The 19722-nt window shown below is 49.2% G+C and overlaps 1 protein-coding gene across 1 annotated transcript in view; it reads left to right on the forward strand.

Annotated features, from left to right (window-relative positions):
• Nucleotides 1-19722, forward strand: part of DISC1 (DISC1 scaffold protein) — a 351558-nt gene that overhangs the window by 43789 nt on the left and 288047 nt on the right. Inside the window, exons 2-3 of the mRNA XM_032430420.1 lie at nt 8083-9089; nt 16864-16933. Coding sequence (XP_032286311.1) covers nt 8083-9089; nt 16864-16933 — 1077 coding nt within the window. The remainder of the gene's footprint in view (nt 1-8082; nt 9090-16863; nt 16934-19722) is intronic.

A 19722-nucleotide genomic window follows, 5' to 3' on the forward strand; every position in this document is an offset into this window, starting at 1 on the left:
GGGGAAAGAGAAGATTCTGCGAAGCAACAACCTCTGCAGTGTTGTGAACGTTGTGTATGATGCGTTTGGATTCTGAGCGCAGTAGGATGTTAAATAGGACTCTTCCCTAGAGCAGAGGTTCCCAACCCTGGCTTCCCCCTGGAATCACCTTGGGGGCACTGAGTCCCACTCCCCAGCATTATGAGTGCATCGTTGTGAAAAGAGACCCCCCCCCCCCCCCCCGCCCCGCCGGTGATTGCCAGGCAGCCATGTTTGGGAACCACTCAGTGTTTCTGCTGGAGCGCAAACGCTGAGGACAGCAGGTGACAAGTGTCTGCACCCCATGAATGGCGCTGGACGCATCGAGCTGCACGTCTCGAAGCCGATACCCCACAGCCGACACCTCCGGGAAGCACACGTGATTACCTGGGTCATTTCGGGTCACTCTTTCCCCCACCCCCCTCCTCTTCCAGAGTTCCTCCGGAGGGGGCATCCTGGACTCTTGAGGATCTCCGTGTGCCAGCCGTGTTTCTCTCCAGTGCAGGGCCCTGCCTCGGCCCTGTCCCTGCCCCAGCGCCCCCCACCAGTCGCCTGGGCCTTCTCACTCCCACTGTAGGCTGCATAACCCACAGGCGCCCTGCCTGCCTGGGCCCCGGACGTTTGAACCTCTTCTAGCTGTCACCTCCATTCCTGCATACTTGCTCTTCCTGCACCGACAGGCCTCACCTCCTTTGTGGCCTCTGCAGCCTCCACCTTTGGGTTCAGCTTCAGGGTCAGCTCCTCCTATGCAGGAGCCACTGCCAGTCTGGTCTGCATGTGCGTGTTGACACATCTCCCTTCCCCATGCAGCTGTGAGCTCCTTGAGGGCACGACTGGGGCTCTGCGAACTCATTACAGACTGTCTCCCAGTTCTAAAAACCGTATGATACACAGGTCGCAGAGACTATCAGCGCCCATGTAGCTGCCACCCACTTAAGCGATGGATCGGTACCCTTGACATCCTTCACCAGTCACGTCTCCTCCCCCAACCAGTTGGCGCTGTTGATCGTTTTTTTGCTTTTCTTCGTACTTTTAGCCCATTTATATCTCCTGTGTTCCAGGCAGAACAGTCTTTTCAGTTTCACTGACTCCGGGCCGACACTGAGCCAGTGAAGCCACAATTCGGTGTGGGACTCGTCCCTTCCGACTGGGAGGCTGTCATAAGAAGTGATGTCTGCAGCCTGGGAGTCAAAGCTCTTGTGTTTGGGGGACCAGGAGGCTGATAGAAAACCAGACAGAGCTTTGCTTTCACGGGACTTCCAGTGGTTGGCCGAGAGGGCCATGCTCTGCAGACCTGTGGGCGTCTACACCCGCGGTGCGTGGGGCTTTGAAGATTATGGAAATGTGAGATCAGGGTGAAGTGGCTCTGCTCACCAAGAGCAGCTGGTGAATAACCATGTCTAGGAAAACAGTCTGCCTTTCAAAGGGATGGAGAGTGTCAGTTTGTGAAGACGACATGTCAGCAAGCCTGTGGTGATTGCTTTGCCGAGAGACTCATTGAGAATATCACTCATTTGGCCCCAGGTACCGCCTGGGGAAGGGTGGTGGAGGGTGGGAGGTTGTGCGGAATGCTACAGAGGAACTGCTGCTTGCACTTGATCACGTAGGAGACCTGGAGCCAGTACGATGTGTGCAGCAGAGGACGGACAGAGATGGCTCAGGAGCGGTGGGACCTCCTCCTGACCCTGCGACCTCGCCGCTGAGAAGTACCAGCATGACTGGGTGTGCTGCGGGCTTACTTCCCTCATTTTTGACTCTTCGGTGCCTTCTAACTGTTCTCCTGGCGTCCTCTCTCACTCCCGTGTGGTCTGTTCCCCACATAGTGAGCTCTTAAAACATGCAAATCTGCTCATGCCCCTCCTCTGCTTCATGTCCTTCAAAGGCCTCGTCCGTCACTCAGGGCAAAGATCCTGGCTTGATGTGGCCAATACATCCTGCGGCATCGGGCTCCATCCGGGCCCAGCCCACCTCTAGTGTCCTCCAAGCCACTCCGGCTGGCCTCGTTTCTTCCTCTAAGGCTCTTTCTTGCAGCCTCCCCCGGGACCTCTCTAACTCTCGCATGGCTGTCAAGCTCAGCCAAACGTCACGGCAAGAGCCCGCCGGACAAAGCCAGGTGCCCTGCCCTGTGTGGCTCGGCACCACGAACCTGTCCTTCAGCACCCTGGCAGGACTTAACCTGTGCGCATGCTTGACTCCTCTCTCTGCTCCCCCAACGATGGCAATCCCCAGGCGGGCAGGCCACCTGTGCTTGCTTGCTGTACCCTCTCTAGGACAGGGTTTGGATTCTCTGAGGGGCAGACACAGAGTGAGACAGGCAAGAGGTTGATTGAAGGGGATACCTGTGCAGGATAAAGGAGGGGAACAGGAGAAGGCAGGGCAGCGGCTAGCGAGATGGGAGGAAGGAGGCCTCAGACTACAGGGCAGGCCTGCTTGTTAGAGTCGTCCTGGGTCCCATGGAACAGGCCTGCCTTATCACCCTTCTTCCCTTCGATCCCAAGAGGTGCTTCTTTGGGGTGACAGAAATTCGGGAGTGTTCTGGAGCTCGTGGAGTCTCTGCTTTGCCGAAGGGCAAAGAACTGTGAGGTAAACCAATGGAGCCAACTAGATTACCCCATTCATTTAATTTCAAATCGAGTTGTCTTTCCTCTGTGATTAAAGTAGCACATTCCATCCTGTGACAGTTTTTGTGTGCATGGCTCATATCCCCTCCTAGATCACAGGCAGTTGGGGGTAGGGATGGTGTCTTGCTCGTGTCTGCATCCCACACAGCAGCTAGTGTTCAATAAGGAGTTGTTTTATTAAAATGGATTGTGCAATTACAATGGAAATACAATAAATGTTGATTTATTCCGCACTAGCACTTGCCTTGCTTGCTAGATGCTTATTACAACGACCTGAAGCCACTTCTGAATCCTCAAGTGCTCTCTGAACTATCAAAGAAAGATGAACTCGTGCTCAGTAGAGTGTTTGTGCTTAGTATGTATATGATTGGATTCTGATTCTTTGAAAACAAGTTAATCCACAGGGATGTGTGGTTTATTTACGACTCAGGATCTTTGGTTAACCTGAATGTTTTAGAAAAGACTTATGCCCCAAGCATGACAAATAGGATTAAAATTCCTTCCATGAAAAGAATACATTCATTTATGCTTCCACCATACATTTATATCCAAGTCGTGCTTTGCAAAATCTTATGTGCTTGTTTTTTCCTGACTATTCTATGTGTTCTCAGCAGTGGTCCTGAGGGAGACAGACATGCTTTCCCCACATGAGTCATTGCATCATTGAGGAACAGGGTGGCCAGGTGACTTGCCCCAGCCTACATGGGCATTTCATGTAGATTTAAACTTTGGGTCTTGGTTTTAAGGTCTTCCAAGTAAATTCATATGTATCGTGTTTCCTTAACTTACATGTTTTAGATTTCCTACTTGAAAATAAATATTATGTGGCCGATGTGTATTGGAATGCCTTCTCTGTATACTAGGATTTTGCAGGGATTATGAGGGTGTCAGGAAGCTTATATATAGCATAAGTGGGGAACAATTTACATACACCAAAGAAAATAGCTAGCAGTGTTGGGTGGTAGTAAGTAGGGGGTCAGGAGTGGTGTGGACCGTTGTTGAAGCCTTGTGAACTGCTGATGGGGAAGGTAGCTTGGGGAAGGGCGTTGGAAGCCGGAGGACAGGAAGGATTTGTCTGGAAGAAGGAGAGTGTTAGAGGCAGGCAGACAGGAATTTTGCTGATCTGGCTGGTTAACAGAGGTTTCCCCCAGTTTTCCCCGTAATTTAGAGGAGTGCATGTTTCCGGGCACCTTATCTGGACTGTATATAGAGGTCTTTTGACATCTGGGTCTATCCTAAGCTCTTGTCTTTCACTTCCCTGCCATCCCGGAGCTCACTGGGCTGGATGGCGGTGGAGGCGGGGATCCTACATAACCCAGGCCAGGTCTGCGCTCCTCTCCCTAGAGTCTGTTCAGAGCGGGAGGCTGTGGGGGATGGAGAAGACTGTGTGCACCCCTTCCTCCTCAGCCTTTCCAGGGCCGGATGGGCAGAACGAAACCATCTCTGAGTTTTACAAAGAACAGAAGGCACAGCTGGTTTCCCTGGCCAACTCTCAAAGCCAGTGTGCACTTCGAACCCTGTGGTGGTGTACTTCCTGCCCGCTCAACCCTGAAGGTAGGTGTCAGAAGGAATCTTGCCTTTGGAAGTCTGAATGCGTCATAACCCTTCCTTAACTGCAGGGCATGATGGCAGGGCTTGGATTTGGACCAATCTAAGAGGTAGGATTTCAGGCAGGATAGATAGTGATAATTGATTTCTGGTCAGAGGGGATATTGTAAGTTGCCTCAAAAAATAAAAATTGAAAAAAAAATTGAAAAAAGGGGACTTTGGGTATAGGGAACTGGGGGTCTTTCTAGAGGTTCCGAGCTGCCATCTGCCCAATATGGTTTCTTCTAATCCTTCTAGCTCATTCCAGAAGTGATGTTCAGATCCGGCTGTCAGTTCTGCCCTCTCCTGAGGGTTAGGATTAATAGTGTGTGATTGTGTCTGCCTCTTGGGCCACCTTCTGGGAAGGCCCACGCCAGGGGATGGGAGGTATGAAGGGTCTGGTGGGTGCAAGAGCTGGGCCATCCACACACCTGACCCTTCTCTCTCATCCCCACATTTGGTGAACATTTTTCTCATGTCTGGTCTTCTTGACTTGTTGCTCATGCAGCACTGTGGCCCAATGACATCTTACCAGCACCCCAGTAGGAACGTGGGTTCTCTTTGTGGTCAGGACCCTGACATACAGGGACATCCTCAGATAGTGAAACCCCTGAGGGAAAGGATGGGGGGGTCCTTCGGACCACATAGCATGGTGACCCAATTTGACCTATTTAAAGATTTTTAAAAATTTTAATTGGGATAAGTACACATAACATAAAATTTACGCTCTTAACAATTTTTAAGTGTACAATTCAGTGGCATTAAGTATATTCATATTGTTGTGCAACTATTACCCCCATCCGTTTCCAGAACTTTTTCATCTTCCCAAACTGAAACTCTGTCCCCATTGAACACTCACTCCCCGTTCCTCCTTCCCCCAGTCCCTGGCCATCACTATTCTACTTTCTGGTTCTATGAATTTGACTCCTCTAGATACCTTATATAAATGTATATATGTATATAAATACAATATTTGTCCTTTTGTGACTGGCTTATTTCATTTAGCATGATGTCCTCAGGGTTCATCCACATTGTAGCCTGTGTCAGAATTTCCTTTTTAAGGCTGAATAATATTCCATTGTATGTTACCACATTTTGTTTATCCATTCACCCATCGATGGACACTTGGCTTGCTTCTACCGTTGACTATTGTGAATCATGTTGCTGTGGGCATGGATGTACAAATATCTCAGATACTTTTCTGCTTTCAATACTTCTGGGTATATAATGAGAAGTGGAATTGCTGGACCATGCAGTAATTCTATTTTTAACTTTTTGAGGAACTACTGTACTCTTTTCAGCTACTCTGAAAACATTTTACACAGCGCGCAGTCATTCCAATTTTTCTACATTCTAATCAACACTTGTTATTTTCTGTTTAAAAAAATTTTTTTTTCAATGTCTTAATTTTTTTGAAGTTTTTATTTAAATTCCAGTTAGTTCACATACAGTGTAATATCAGTTTCAGGTGTACAATGTAGTGATTCAACACTTCCATACATCACCTAGTGCTTATCACAAGTGCCCTCCTTAATCACTGCTGGGTTTTTGTTTTTGTTTTTGTTTTGATAGTAACCATCTGAATGGGTGGTCCAATTTGGACTATTAACTAATGAGTTAATTAATTCCTTCTGTACATTTAAAAATTTTTTTAAAAAGATTTTTTTCTCTCCTTTATTCATGAGAGACACAGAGAGAAAGAGAGAGAGGCAGAGGCAGAGGGAGAAGCAGGCTCCCTGCACGGCAGGGAACCCCATGTAGGACTTGATCCCAGGACCCTGGGATCATGACCTGAGCTGAAGGTAGATGCTTAACTGACTGAGCCACCCAGGTGCCCCTCTGTACATTTTTTTCATGTCCTTTTCTACCAATTCCGACTTTGCATGGCCTGTGTCATTAAGGAAAAAGAAAAATCAATCTTTCTTCTGACTTCCTGCCATTTTAAATTATCATCCTAAGTGATATACTTGGAGGCAAAGGATATAGGAAGAACATGTGTTTTGGAATCAGATAGGCCTTGGTTCACCCATCCCTCCCTCGTCCGTCCATGCATCCATTCATTCATCATTTATCAAGCCACTTAGGGGCATAGGAGGGCATTGTGCTGGTTTATTGTCCTATAATGAGCAAAACAGGCTTTGGCAAGTTACGATCTAAGTTCTGGGCTAATTAAAACCTTCTGGGCTTTAATTTTATTATTTATGAAATGGAAAAATGGTATTAAGCCCCTAGGGTTCTATGTCATATACCTCCCTCCCTTCCTTTACCCTGACTTCCTCTCCCACCCCCTGATAGCCCTTACTTTCGCTCGTCCCTCCACTACCAGCTTCCAGAATTCCAGAATTCTATGTACGTGGTATTAGCCCTTCCCTGGCACCGGGCAGTTGGCACGCCCAGTTGGCAAGAGAAGGTCACTGGGTGAACCTGTCTTGGTCTCTTTTGTCCTTAGATGCTCAAATTCAGGAAACGGGTAGCCCGTGGGTTGCTGTGCTCATTTCCCCAGGCATTACCATTGATACCTGTTCCAAAGACTGGTGTGTGCCATGATCATAACACAGGGGGAGCCCGAATGCCCAGCGCTTTCCGCTTACCATGACAAAGATCCTGGGCCTGTCCATGTTCTGGGGGCAGAGCAGGACGTGTGCGCCTGGCACGAAGTGTGTTCCACTCCTCACCAGAGGCTGTAGTATACCTATAGCCATGTTCCGTGCTGCCTGGTCTTCCTTGTATGCTTTGCATCTCATCTGGTTCATGGTGTGGCAGAGCGCCGCAGCGAGAGGGCCGTGCAGGCCAGGAGAGTCAGGGGACTGTGATGCTGGTCACTCAGTCACTTGCAGGGGTTTCTGGAATGTCAATTTCTCTGAGCCTCCGTTTCCTTCACTGTAGAAGGAAAGTTACAATTCCTGGCCTGGTTGATTCACATGATTTTGGCAGGGAGCACGTGAAATGAATGTAGATTATGCACATATTCTGAGTAACAACGTGCTATGCAATGGAGAAATAGTAACACCTCAGCACACTTATTATGTGTGCCAGGCACTGTTCTAGGCTGTCTCCACCTAATGACTCATTTGGCTAAATGTGCAGAGCCACCCTGTGCGAGAGGTACTGGTAACGTCTCCATTTTACTGCTGAGCACACCGAGGCACAGAGAGGTTAAGTAACGTGGGGAAGGTCACAGCCAGCCATGGCACAGCCGGGGCTTGAACCAGGCAATGTGGTGCCAGAGTCTCTGCTCTTGGCTGCTGTACGATCCTGCCTGAGCGCTATCAGCACTTTTTGTTGTTTCTGTTCTTCTTGCATAGCTGGGCGGAGGACACGGCCCCGGTTCGTAGGGCACATCAGGCAGGGCCTCCTGTGGGCCAAGGTGTGAGATGAACTGATGGGCGTAAACTGTGCCCCAGCCGGCTCTCCAGGGTCCAGTTGCGTGCAGGGACAGGGACAGCTCCGATAATGAAAACTCACGTATTGTTCAGTACATAGCTAGAGCGAGTGATTGGATCTCATTTGGAGGAGGGTGCTGGCATTTGCCTTCCGGTCGCTTGCTTTCTGGGCCCACTCTGGGAGAAAAGTGCCGATGGGCCCAAGAGCCCAACAGGCAAGATGCCGGAGGGTTCAGAAGGAGCCACTGAGGTTGTGTCTCCAGTGGGCCTGCTGATGTGTCGGCATACCTCACGGCCGCGTTGGAGACGGTCATCAGAATCCCCGGCCGGGCGGGCCCCATGACCACTGAGCCGGCATCTGTCTGACACACGCACAGAGCGGTGCCCTCTAAACCCCAGATGCTCTCCCAGTGCAGTTCCCGCGAGCCGGTGAGAGTTGTGTGTTTATGCTCCTGTTTCTCTTTTCCTCGCAGGCGGTCAGGATTGCTTACCACCTGCAGCGACCATTCAGAGGAGGCGCCTGGCACGGAGGCCGGGCTACATGAGAGGCGCAGCCGGGCCCCGGATTGGGTTCCTCTGCCCAGCGGCGGCCGCTCCGTTACGGGCCCAGGGAGGGGCGTGCGGTGAGGAGTGCCACCAGTCTGAGTCCAGGGCCGGACGGTGTGGCCGTGATCCTGGAGGCCAGCGGCGAGGCCCCTCGGTTGGGAGCCCTGTTCCTAGGAGCACAGCAGCCTCGGCTCCGACCCCCGTGGGCTGCCTCGGCCTGGCTCTGACCCCTGTAAGAGGACCCCCAGGGCTCTTTGGGATTCAGCTCAGAGCTGCCACCACACTACCTGCCAGGCCGGCCAGGTTGTGTGGCCCTGGGGACGCTGGGGGGCAGGACGAGCTCCCGTCCGTGGACAGTTCTGAGGCCCCCGGCCTTGGCTGGGGTGCTGCCAGGGGTGGAAGAGCGAAGGGAACCTGGACAAAAGGCCGTCTGGCCCCAGAGGAGGTGACTGGCAACAGCTGTAGCCTCGGAAGTGGCCCCAGGGTCCCCTCAGCCCCTGCCGGCTCTCAGGACGCCTTTACCTCAAGCTTTAGCTTCATACAGCTCTCGCTTGGCTCTGCTGGGGAGCGTGGAGAGGCGGAGGGCTGCCCGCCCTCCAGAGAGGCCGAGGCCCCTTGTCAGAGCCCCGAGGAGACGGAAGCCACGGCTGCCAGCCTGGACAGGCCACACGAACACCCTCAACTTTGCTCTCCCCACTTGAGTCTCAAGACTGCTCAGCGCCTGGCAGACTCTGCGCAGGCCGCAGGGGGCAGCCGCGGGCCGGAGAGGGAGCCGCTTTCCTTACCGGACACGGACACCGCCTCCTTCTGCTCCCCGGACCCCTCCTGGCCTACGGGCAGCAGCTTGGGGGACGCTCAGCGCTGGGGGACCCTGCTCAGGAGGTGCGAGCCCATGCTGCTGGACTGCCTGCTGAGTGACCAGAGGTGGCTGGAGGTCAGTGTCTCCCAGCCCGCGGGGCTGTGACTGTCCCAAGCTCAGATCCGCTCCAGGCAGAGGGCAGGAACTGAGGAGTTCTGGGGTTGACCGCCGGCGTCCCCCCCGGAAGCTGCAGCAGCTCGTTTTGTAACCGGCTGCAAAAAGATGCCGCTGTACTTCTGTTTCTTGTCTTTCAGTTCGAACACAAATCTGTCCTTGTTCCCGTCTTCTCTGTCGTAGTTGCTCAGATTTGCTCTCTGGTGGGCCGCAGGCTCCTCTGCACTTCCCGGCCTAAGAGATATGTGGTTAGCTCTGCCCAGCTCTGCTCTGAAACAGGAACTTGGGGGCAGGGGCAGGGGAGCTGGCTGGTGTGTGGTTGAGGGGTCTGAAGTCGGTGATGCCCCATCATGGGGGTGAGGCTGGCTTCATCTGCATTTACTGTGCCCCTTGCATTTCATCCTGCTCAGTGGGAACTGCCTGACACAGCCAGGAGGCTTCGTTCCTGGGCATTACATCCCTCAGGCTCTCAGTTCCCTTATTTAAAGACGGTAACACTGCACGGGATTGTTCTCCAGCTGCAGTGAGAAGCTGAGGGCTTTTGGAAGCTAGGACGGGTTGTATTCACGTAAGCCCTGGCATCATGAGGGTGCTGTCCACCCGGTTATGTGAGAGATGGGTACAACTGTGAGTAGGCAGTGTTGTGCTACCCCCGAAAAGTTCCCCGAGAAACCCAGGCAGAGATGCTTTGTGACTGACCCATTGCGCTGTGTGTGGCTCATCCTACTGAAAGTCTGTGTTTTCCTTCTGTGTTGTATGTGCATGTGATGTGTGCGCATGTGTGTAAGTGTGTGCATGTGTGTATTTGTATGTGTGCATACATGTACATGTACACAAGGAAGTAGAACACCCACTCATCAGGCATTTGGTAGAAGTACCTGAAAATGTGAAGGTCGTGTTCATTCCCAGCAATTGCACTCATTTACTTTCAGTTCTTTACATGTGGCCTGATGTTCCTGGCCCTGTCCCTGTTTGCCCTGTTCCAGCCCTCAGGGACCTCAGCCCAACCATGTGATTTGTATCACAAGGAGATCCTGAAGTCAGGCCGGATATGCGTGCAGGTCTCCGTTCCCAGGTGATGCACAGAACCCTCGAGTTAGGTGTGTTCAAAGCTGACGTCATTGTCTTCCCCACCAAACCTGTTCTAAAAGGCTCTGGTCTTGATACATTTTTGTTGATGTTAATGAATAGCATCCATCCAGCATCGTCAACACCTCCCTCATCCTCACTCCCCCATCTGGTCAGCCCTCATAGTCCTACAGTTAACCTGCCTCTCACAGCCATGGCCTCTGCCCTGGTTCAAACTCTTGTAATTTTTAACCTGGGTTTTGTAAGAGATTCTTGACATATTTACCTTCCTCCAGTATCTCTCCTCTCCAGTTCATCCTCCGGATGGCCAGCAGAGTTATCTTCCGAAGTACCGGTGGGATAGTGTTATTCCTTGGCTCGAAACCTTTGGTGGCTCATTGCTCTTCTCGGGATGGTATCCAAGTTCCTTATCCTGATAATTGAGACCTTTCCCAACCTGCACCAGCCTGCCCCAGTGCCTTACTCCTGCTGGCTCAGCCATCTGGTGCTGCTTCCTGTTCTGAAGGCACCAGGGAAAGCTGTGCCTCAGCCCTTGCCTATAGTTCTCCCTCTGCCTGGAATGACCTTCCTACACTTTTCCACCTGCCAAGCTCATATAATCCCTTTGGTGTGGGTCTGAAGCCACTTCCTTGTGAGACATTTCCTGCCCCTTCTGGACCAAATGAATCCCTCCTTCCATGTTGCTCCCACAGCACACTGGACGTGCCCCATGGTAGCACTCATCACATTTAATAAGCATTTGTTTGCGGGTCCAAGTTCTGCACTTGACCATGAGCTCTATATACCACAGGTCACGTCTCTTAGACAGTTTTGGATGCCTGATGCCTTGCATCCGTCCTGGCCCTCCGCTGTTGCTTGATTCGTTTTTGTTTTTAGTAAAATGATTAATCTCGTTAAGAGGGACCACAGCAGATCCCTAGTTGATGGCTTTCTTGGATTGACTCGCTAAGACATAAGAAGAGTCTGAGAGACAGATATGCAAAGTGTAAAGGGGTTCTCGTCATCAATTCCAACCTTGGAGAGGTATTTGTCCACACCAGCAATTCTCCAGCACTAGCTGGGTGTCCCATAACTCAACGCAGTTCTGACCCCATCTATCCAGAGATAGTATCAGCTCCCACAGTGGAGGGGCTCAGTCCCACAAGACTGCCTGCCTCTTCTCTGGAGGCCAGTTGCAGGTCCAGACTATCATCTGTGCTTCTGACCCACTGGCTATAGATGGGAGGTTCCAACAGCAACCCTCTCCTTGGGTTCGATTAATTTGTTAGAGTGGCTCGCTGAACTCAGAGAAACGTTTTACTTACTACATTATACATTTATTATAAAAGGATATAACTCAGGAACAGCCAGTGGAAGAGATACACGGGGCAAGGTGTAGGGGGAAGGGCGTGGAGCTTCTAGGCCCTCTCCAGGCACACCACTCTCCCTGAATGTCCACATGTGTACCAACCTGGAATCTCTCCCAACTCTGTCCTTCAGGTTTTTATGGAGGCTTTGCTACATAGGCGTGACTGATTAAATCATTGGCCATTTGGGATTGATTCAACACCCAGCCCCTCTATCCTCCCTGGAGGTTGGGGGCGGGGCAGTGGGGGTGGGTGGGGCTGTAAGTCCCCCCCCCCAATCATGTGTTTGGTTCCCCTGGCAACCAGCCCTCATCCTTAGGTGTCTTCCAAAAGTCACCTTATTAACATAACAAAAGACACCTTTCTTGCCCTCTTCACAGGAAATTTCTAGGGTTTTAGGAGCTCTGTGTCAGAAATAAACAAAGACCAAATACATATTTCTTATTATGAATCACAAGGTTCCAGGCACTAAGTGGAGCTTTGTGTCATCACACTTTTCCAGCTGTAAATATCTGTATTCATCCTTTCATTTCCAAGATCTCTTAAAAAACTCTTGACAACATATCTGTATTTCTCCATCTCAAAAAATTCAAGTTTTGACTCAGGTGAAGCAAAAGTGGAATGCCATTCCAATGACCAGTGGCTCTCCCTCCCAAATAGCCACACAAACAGGAACTACCTTGGCAGCAATCCTTCTGCAGTCCACACGATTCCGCTCGCTGGGTTTCCTTTCTTCTATCTCCTCCTACCTGCAGGTAACTCACATCCTCCCAAGAATCTTGTTTGTAATAAACTGGAGTCTGCGAACCCCTGAACAGTTGCGGCTCTTGGGGCCCAGCCACGCCTCGGGCTCGCCTTGCCAGCTCCCCGAGCCACTGGGTCATTTCAGGGCCTGAAGGTCGGCATTCCTGGGGCTCTGGATGTGGAAAGCCACCCTGACTTACCTTTTGGGTTTCAGGATTTTTAGTTTTAAAAAAATGCAACCAACCCTAGATACAGCTCTTCCTTTAACCTTTATTATCCAGATGCAGCTTTTTAAAAGAATTTATTGGTCAGAGCCCACGAGAGAGGTGTTCCTTGCGGAAGAAGGACGAGGTGGCTGCCGCTTCACCCTGGGGATTCTGGAGGACAGCCCTGCTGCCCGTGGGCACCTGGTGGGGTGTGTGTGTGTGCCTGTGATCCCACGGTGCCCTGCAGTGTGTCAGGTTCATGGGCCTGCCTGGATGCTAGCCTGGCATTTTCCTCTCCCGGCTGTGGGGCCTTAGGTAATTTGCTTAATCGTTCTGTGCCTCAAGATGCTTTTGTTAGAACGTGGAGATAAACCTCGGTACCCACCTCATTAGATTCTCATGAGGATGAAATGTGCTCACACTTTCTGGGAGCTTCAGACAGGGTCTGGCACCGAGCAAGTGCCCAGAATATTGGTCATTATTATCATTAGAGAAATAGCTCAGAATAAGAGAATTTGGGTCAAAAACACCAAATTCACCCTTCTCCCCATAATTCAAATTAAACTCATATCCTGTCTCAAGTGATAGGATCTGGACACAATTAATCTGTAGTTTAAGTACCTTTGTTTATGGTAAACTAACACCTGAAAAAGCAGAAAACATGATGCTGTTTTCAATGATTTGAATGTCTGTTGTGTGGGAGAGGAATTAGCTTTCTTTGGTGTGGTAGGAGTGATGGAAAGAACTCTGTTTGGGGGCATAAGATTTATAGGAAGGCAGATTTTGTTTCAATAGGAAGAAGAGGCTCCTGACAGCTGGAGGTGTCTGGCGTGAGGGGGGCCTTTTGCTTCTTTTTCTATCACGTTTGTGCAGAGGCTTGAGATTGCTCATTCGGGCTCCTGGAGAGGCACTCAGGATTGGGGAGATGTCCTTTGAAAGACTGGGATTCTAGTGTTCTGGGGCCTTTTAGATATTACATTCCAATTCCTTAACCCCTTCTCCCTTCTCTTTAAGTAAAAAAACGAATCTCAGGAATTTGAGTTTTTGGTCCTTTTAAAATATAGCCGATCCTCAGTATTTGTTTGCTTACTTTCTACAGTTTATTGGGAACTCCAGAGTCAATGCTCACAGCTTTTTCCCGGTCATTTGTGGATGTGTGCAGAGTGGCTAAAAGGTTGGGTTGCCTAATGTGCACTTTCCCAGCTGAGATCGAACAAGGCAATGCTCCCTTCTCATTGCAGCTGCCATCCTGTAAACAAGTGTCCTATTTTGTGGTCTACTTAGTGCTTTTTGTTGGGGATTTCACTTTCAAATGGCCCGCCGGCATAGGGCCGCCATGCTGCCTTGTGCTCCCAAGTGTGAGAAGGTTGCCATGTGCCTTATGGTGGAAACGTGTCCGATAAGCTCGGTGCAGGCATGAGCTGTAGTGCCGGTGGCCGTGAGTTCTGTTAACGAGCCAGCAATATATATTAAATAAGGCATCTTTCAACTGAAGCACACATAAAACAAGGTTACGTATTGATCAGTTGGCAAAAACGTTGTGATAGGAGGCTCTCAGAAGCCGAATGCTTGTTTCCCCTGGAAGCAATGGCTTAGTGTTTGCTAACTGAGCATTTCCGGGGACTTTATAGAATACAACTACCACGAATGAGAATCGACAGAATGGGTATTTTATGCTGTTTAGAAATGGCCATCCAGGGACATTGCCAGGGATTGCATGGGGCTGAGACAATCATGATGGAAGGAAATGCTAACTGGGTGCACAGAGGAGGGAAGCGGGGAGAACCTTGCAAGTTAGCCCTGCCTCAGCTCGTGGAAGCTGCGGGAGAAGGAGGGAAATTGCCTGCCTCACACGGTTGTGTCACTAGATAAGACATGACCATCAGTGGCTCTGCTTCCAGCAAAGATGGACATTCAAACATCTCCTGGGGCATCAATTCAGTGACCTACAGGGATCACTGGATAACGGGGAGAAGGTGAGGTGGATGTTGGCTCTGCATGAAGTTCTATGACCTTCTTTCTTGTAGTTCTTCTGCTTTGGCTCTAGTAACTGTTTAATAATACCAAGTCTTGGGTGTGGTGATGGTAATAGTATGCTTTATATGGCAGGTGAACCACCCATACAGATCTTCTATCCCTAATATGTACAACTAGGTTACTGGTGCAGTTTGCACTTGAAATATGGAGCAACTCAAGGATAAAGGGGTTAATGTAAACATTCATTCATTCAGAAAGTATTTATGGACTCCTTGTGCCTGGCTATAGAGATTGCATTAGAAGAGGTGATAGACAGTGACACGATATCAGAACCTTCATAGGACAAAGTTGTGTTTCTTGCTGAATGAACTTCGAGTTCCATGGAGGCGGTTGGGGGATCTGCTCCACAGGGTCACTCAGGAACCCTGCCTACACCACCTGAACATATGGTCCCTCAGTCAAGGGGACAAGGAAGAAAACCTTAAGGGATCCTACAAGAGCAACTAAATACTCAGTGCAGAAGTGACCTCTAACACTTGCACCCACACCCCATGACCCACAGCAAGGTGGGGAGAGACGTGTCATCCTTCCGTGTGCCCAGAGCAGTGGAGAGCCGAGTAAGGGTGAGCCCTGCCATTTTCTGAATAGAATAGAATGAATAGAATATAGTTCTTGCCCTCAAGATGCTCAAGTGTGAATGGAGCACACAGACAAAATGAAACAGAACAATAGCAGTAACATGGTGTCCCAAGTACTATGATAATTTCTTGCAATTCCATTCTTCCAGAAGCTCAAACGCTTTCTTACCCCCCATGTGACCTATGAGCAAATCCTGTCGGTCCTGTCTTCAACGATGTTTTCAGAATGTGCCCAGGATCAGATCCCTTTCTCACCATCTTCACTGTGCCCACGATCATTCAGGCTACCGTCCCCTCCGTCCTGGGCGATCTCCATGCCCCCCTGCCCCCCCCCCCCGCTATCTGACTTCTGCCCTTACCCACAGCAGTCAGACCCCAATCAGATCATGGACTGTTGTGCTCAAAACCTTTGACTGCCCCCATCACCTTCAGAGTAACATCAGCACTTTTTTTAGTCATCTTCGTGTGTCTTCATGATGCATTCCTTATCACTTCTCTGATCTCATCATCTACAGTCCCCCTTTAATCAATCCACCCCAGACCTAGTGGCCTGCTGCTTTACTTGTCAACACCAGCAACACCTCTGCCCAGAGCCTTTGTGCTGACTCTTCCCTTGTTGAAATGTTTTCTCCAGGAGCCCCAGGGTTCCCCCTCTTACCACTTTCAAATCTTTGCTCAAATGTCAGTGAGATCTTACTTAAATTCTCAGCCCCACCCTCTAACGGCATTCCTGATGCCCCTTACTGGGTTCTATGGTTTTTCTTCTTTCTTAACCCCAATCACTTTCTAAGGCTCCATAAAACATACTTATTATATCAATTTTTGTCTTCCTACTCAAGAGTGTGCATTGAGAGACGGCTAAGAATTTTGTGCTGTATCCTAAACACCTCAAACGGTGCCTGGCACCGAGGAGACACTCAGTAAATATTTGTTGAATGGGTCATATGAATAGGAGAAGCACAGGTCACAATGGCAGTATAGAGGAAGGACATTTAACACAGACTGGAGGGGGTGACACCTGAGCTGGGTGTTGCAGGACATGGAGGTGTAAGCCAGGCAAAGGATGGGAGGAAGGTGTGTTTTGGGGAGCAAGCCCACATCCATTCACTGATAGGCCAAGAATCTATCTTCAGAATATCTCGGGCCTCCTGTCGAGAGGAAAAATAATTAAACATGAGTATTGGTAACTCTCTGACAAACAATGGGATCATTTTGTCTATATGTGGGTTAAATAGGGTGATGCCCTTTTCTAGAAGGGTATGATGAGGTCCTTCTTGTCAATCTCACCTGGCTGGCGGGACAACCTGCCCCATTTAAGCTCATGCTCTTCTTCTCTTGGCTTCTTTTCCAATCTTAGTGTGTTTATCTTCATAATTTTAATGTGATTTTGAGAACGGAGACCATTTGGTCAGGTCAGGAAGTTTGCATTCCTTTTTATTATGCATTTTTTTTTCATGCAGATAAGGGTACAATGTGATGTTTTTGTTTAAAATAACTTTCTAGCTCTTTTTGTGGATTTTATGCTCAAATTACACTTTCTCTTTATATAACTTTTTTTTGAGAAACTAATGCATCTGGCATTGGAAAAATGTACATTTGTGGTTCTTTTTTTAAAGGAGAATAAAGAACTTCAGTTTCAAAATCGTCTCTAAGTGTTTTTAGCTTTAAAAAAATAAGTTTGCTTGAATGCTATCCTAATTTGACTTTCATTTTCTTCCCCTTCAAACCAACATAGGTAAAATCCCTAAGATTAAAGCTTCAGAAACTTCAAGGAAAAGCAGTTGAAGATGATGATTATGATAAAGGTGAGTTTTATTTTGCTTACTGATTATTTCCTCTTTTCCCTGGAATGTCCCATTTCTCTTTTACCCTCATTCATACCTATTTTCTACACCCCAAATGAATGGTGTGCTCTGTTCCTCTGGTCACCTCTACTCAGTAACAATTGACTGTTTTATAGCACTGTTATTTTGTGGATTTCAAAGCACTTTATGAGCATTAATCCTTTGGGTTGTACATTTGTTGATTACCCAGAAATACTCCAAGTATTTGCACAATGAAAGCTACATTAACTCATCATCTTCCTGCCTAACGTGTGATATATCTGTAATTTATTCATTCATTGAAAAATATTTGTTGTATACCTACTATGTGCTAGGCAGTGTGGCAGGAGTAGGAAAATAAGGTGGACACAGGATCTGACCTTGTGATGCCTGTAAATATGAATTCTCATGGAGCTTTTTGATTTCCTACTGTCCAGGACCAGAGATAGGAAATGGGATGAGTTTGAGAAATGCCAGGCTATGCCAAAGGGGTCAAATGTACCAAATTCCCATGTAGATGGCCACAAATGTCCAAGCTAGAAAGGAGAAGTAACAACATGAGACCAGAAGATAGAGGAGCTGGTTAGATGCCAGAAAAAAACAGTTAAAATGAGGCACCAAAGTAGGAGTTGGAGCAGAAGCAGATAAGGACCGACATGGCAGCTGAGTGGACACAGGGCAGACTGGGTCAAAGGAGGGCTTTCAGGTATAGTTGGCCTGGGAAGAGTCTTCAGGACTTTGGATGCTGATTGTCACATTTCACACCCATTTCTGCTGGATGTGGGGAAGAGAGAGGGCTTAAAATAACTTCCAGGTTCCCCCAGACACTTATGAACTTGATAGATAGTCCTGATGATAACCAGGTTTAGCACACTCAGGATGGGTCTGGAAATAGAATGCAGACTTAAGGATTCTTCTGGAAGCTGGTTAGCCTTGAGGCTTGGGTCTTCAACCTTACTGACCCATGATTTCTTATTCCCAATGAATACATCACAGACAGTTGGCACTGGGGCACTACAGGAGTGGGGTGAGTGATTTCTAAAAGGAGGTTGCAAATCCAATTCTAGAAACACCCGGAGCTGGTGCTGTGTAGTGTTGTGATTACATTGACCACTGAGGTGATGTGGGGGTTAGAGCATGACCAGGCAGGAGGAAGGAGAGGAATTTGGGAACAGAGGTGGAACTCTCAACTCTTCCACTCTTTCTACAGGCCATCTTGATTGCATGATGGCCCTGGGTAGAGGCTAAGGCGTGTGAGAGAGGAGGTGAGTCTGAGGCCAGGGGCGCCCCGTGAACGGGCACAGCTGTAGGCAGAGAGCAAATGAGCAATGGCTGCAGCAGGGCGCACCCGCTGACTTTTGTCCATGAAGGACAACCGAGCCTAGGCTTGAGGCTCCCCACTGCCGGTCAAATTAATTTTCTCTGGCATGGGCCCTTAGCACACAGCTCTCGCTCTAACACGCAAAGCTGAAGACACAGGTGGAAAACCAGACCCTCTTTTTCTGACCAAGGCCTGGGGAACTTTCTGGACTTGGTTTTCTCAGTGGGCTTCATTAAACAGAGGCCTCACTTCTTTAGTCTTTTCTCCAGATTATCTCTGAAACACACAAGAGAACAAGGTTGGATAAGATACTCCTTGTCAGGGAAGCCAAAGGAATAAAGACACCTTTATTTAGTGTTTCTGTCTGAATTTCTTTTTCTAGTTTCTATGTCAGGCATGAGAATGTCTCCTGAGTGAGAAGCTTGGGGACAGGCCCTGCAGTGTGTTTCAAAAGCCTTCCAGGGGTCGGGAGGCATGCTGGTGTGTGAGAAAACACTGACGCAGGGCTTTACTCCCTGGAGGACCAGGCCAGCTGAGTCCTGGGGGCGGGTGGATGGGGGACTGGTCCGGGGCTGTGTCCCTCCTGATCCACCAGGAGTCTGTGGAGGGGACAAGCACCTGGGAGGTACTTAACACACAGAGTCACATACTTTCCTCCTTTGTTTAAACTCCCAAATCTGCAAACCCGGTTCAGTGTGTTGAGAGGTCAATGTTCTTATGAAATGTGCAGAGGGCCTGGAACATAGTCGGGAGGCAGGCAGGCAGCGTTTTGTGATGAACAAGAAAGTTACTTGCTGCTGAATGCGTAGGGGCCACGGGTGGCTTGCAAGGACCAAGCACTCTTGTCACCTCAGGATGGGGTTACTTAGCTCATCTGCAGTCCCTGGGATGGGGTGTGTGAGGGGAAGATATTTGTGTAGAACTTGGCTTATTATTTAAAAGATACCCATTGAGCCTCTATTGTATAGGACAGTGCTTCTCAAACTTCAGTGTATATATGAATCACCTGCGAAACGTGGTAAATGCACATCCTGACCAAGTAGGTCTGGGCTGGGGTGGAGACTCTCTGTTTGTGATAAGCTCCCAAAGGACACTCCTGCAGCTGTCCAGAGAATGGCCCTTGGAGTGCTGGGGGGATACAAGGCACACAGGCCATTTTATTTATTTGTTTTTAAAAAGATTTATGTATGTATGTATGTATGCATTTATTTATTTAGCATGAGTGAGAAGAGGGGCAGAGGGAGACAGAGGGAGAATCTCAAGCACACTGAGTGCAGAGCTTGACATGGGGCTCGATCTCACGACCCTGAGATCATGACCTGAGCTGAAATCAAGAGTTGGACGCTTCACTGACAGCCACCCCGGCGCTCTGACACAAAGCCATTTTAAAAGACACACTGGGCTCTGTCCTTAGGATTTTCATCTCTGGAAGTTTCTGGCAGGGAGGGGA

The sequence above is a fragment of the Phoca vitulina genome, unplaced genomic scaffold, assembly GCF_004348235.1.
Source record: "Phoca vitulina isolate PV1807 unplaced genomic scaffold, GSC_HSeal_1.0 scaffold43, whole genome shotgun sequence".
Lineage (NCBI taxonomy): Eukaryota > Metazoa > Chordata > Mammalia > Carnivora > Phocidae > Phoca > Phoca vitulina.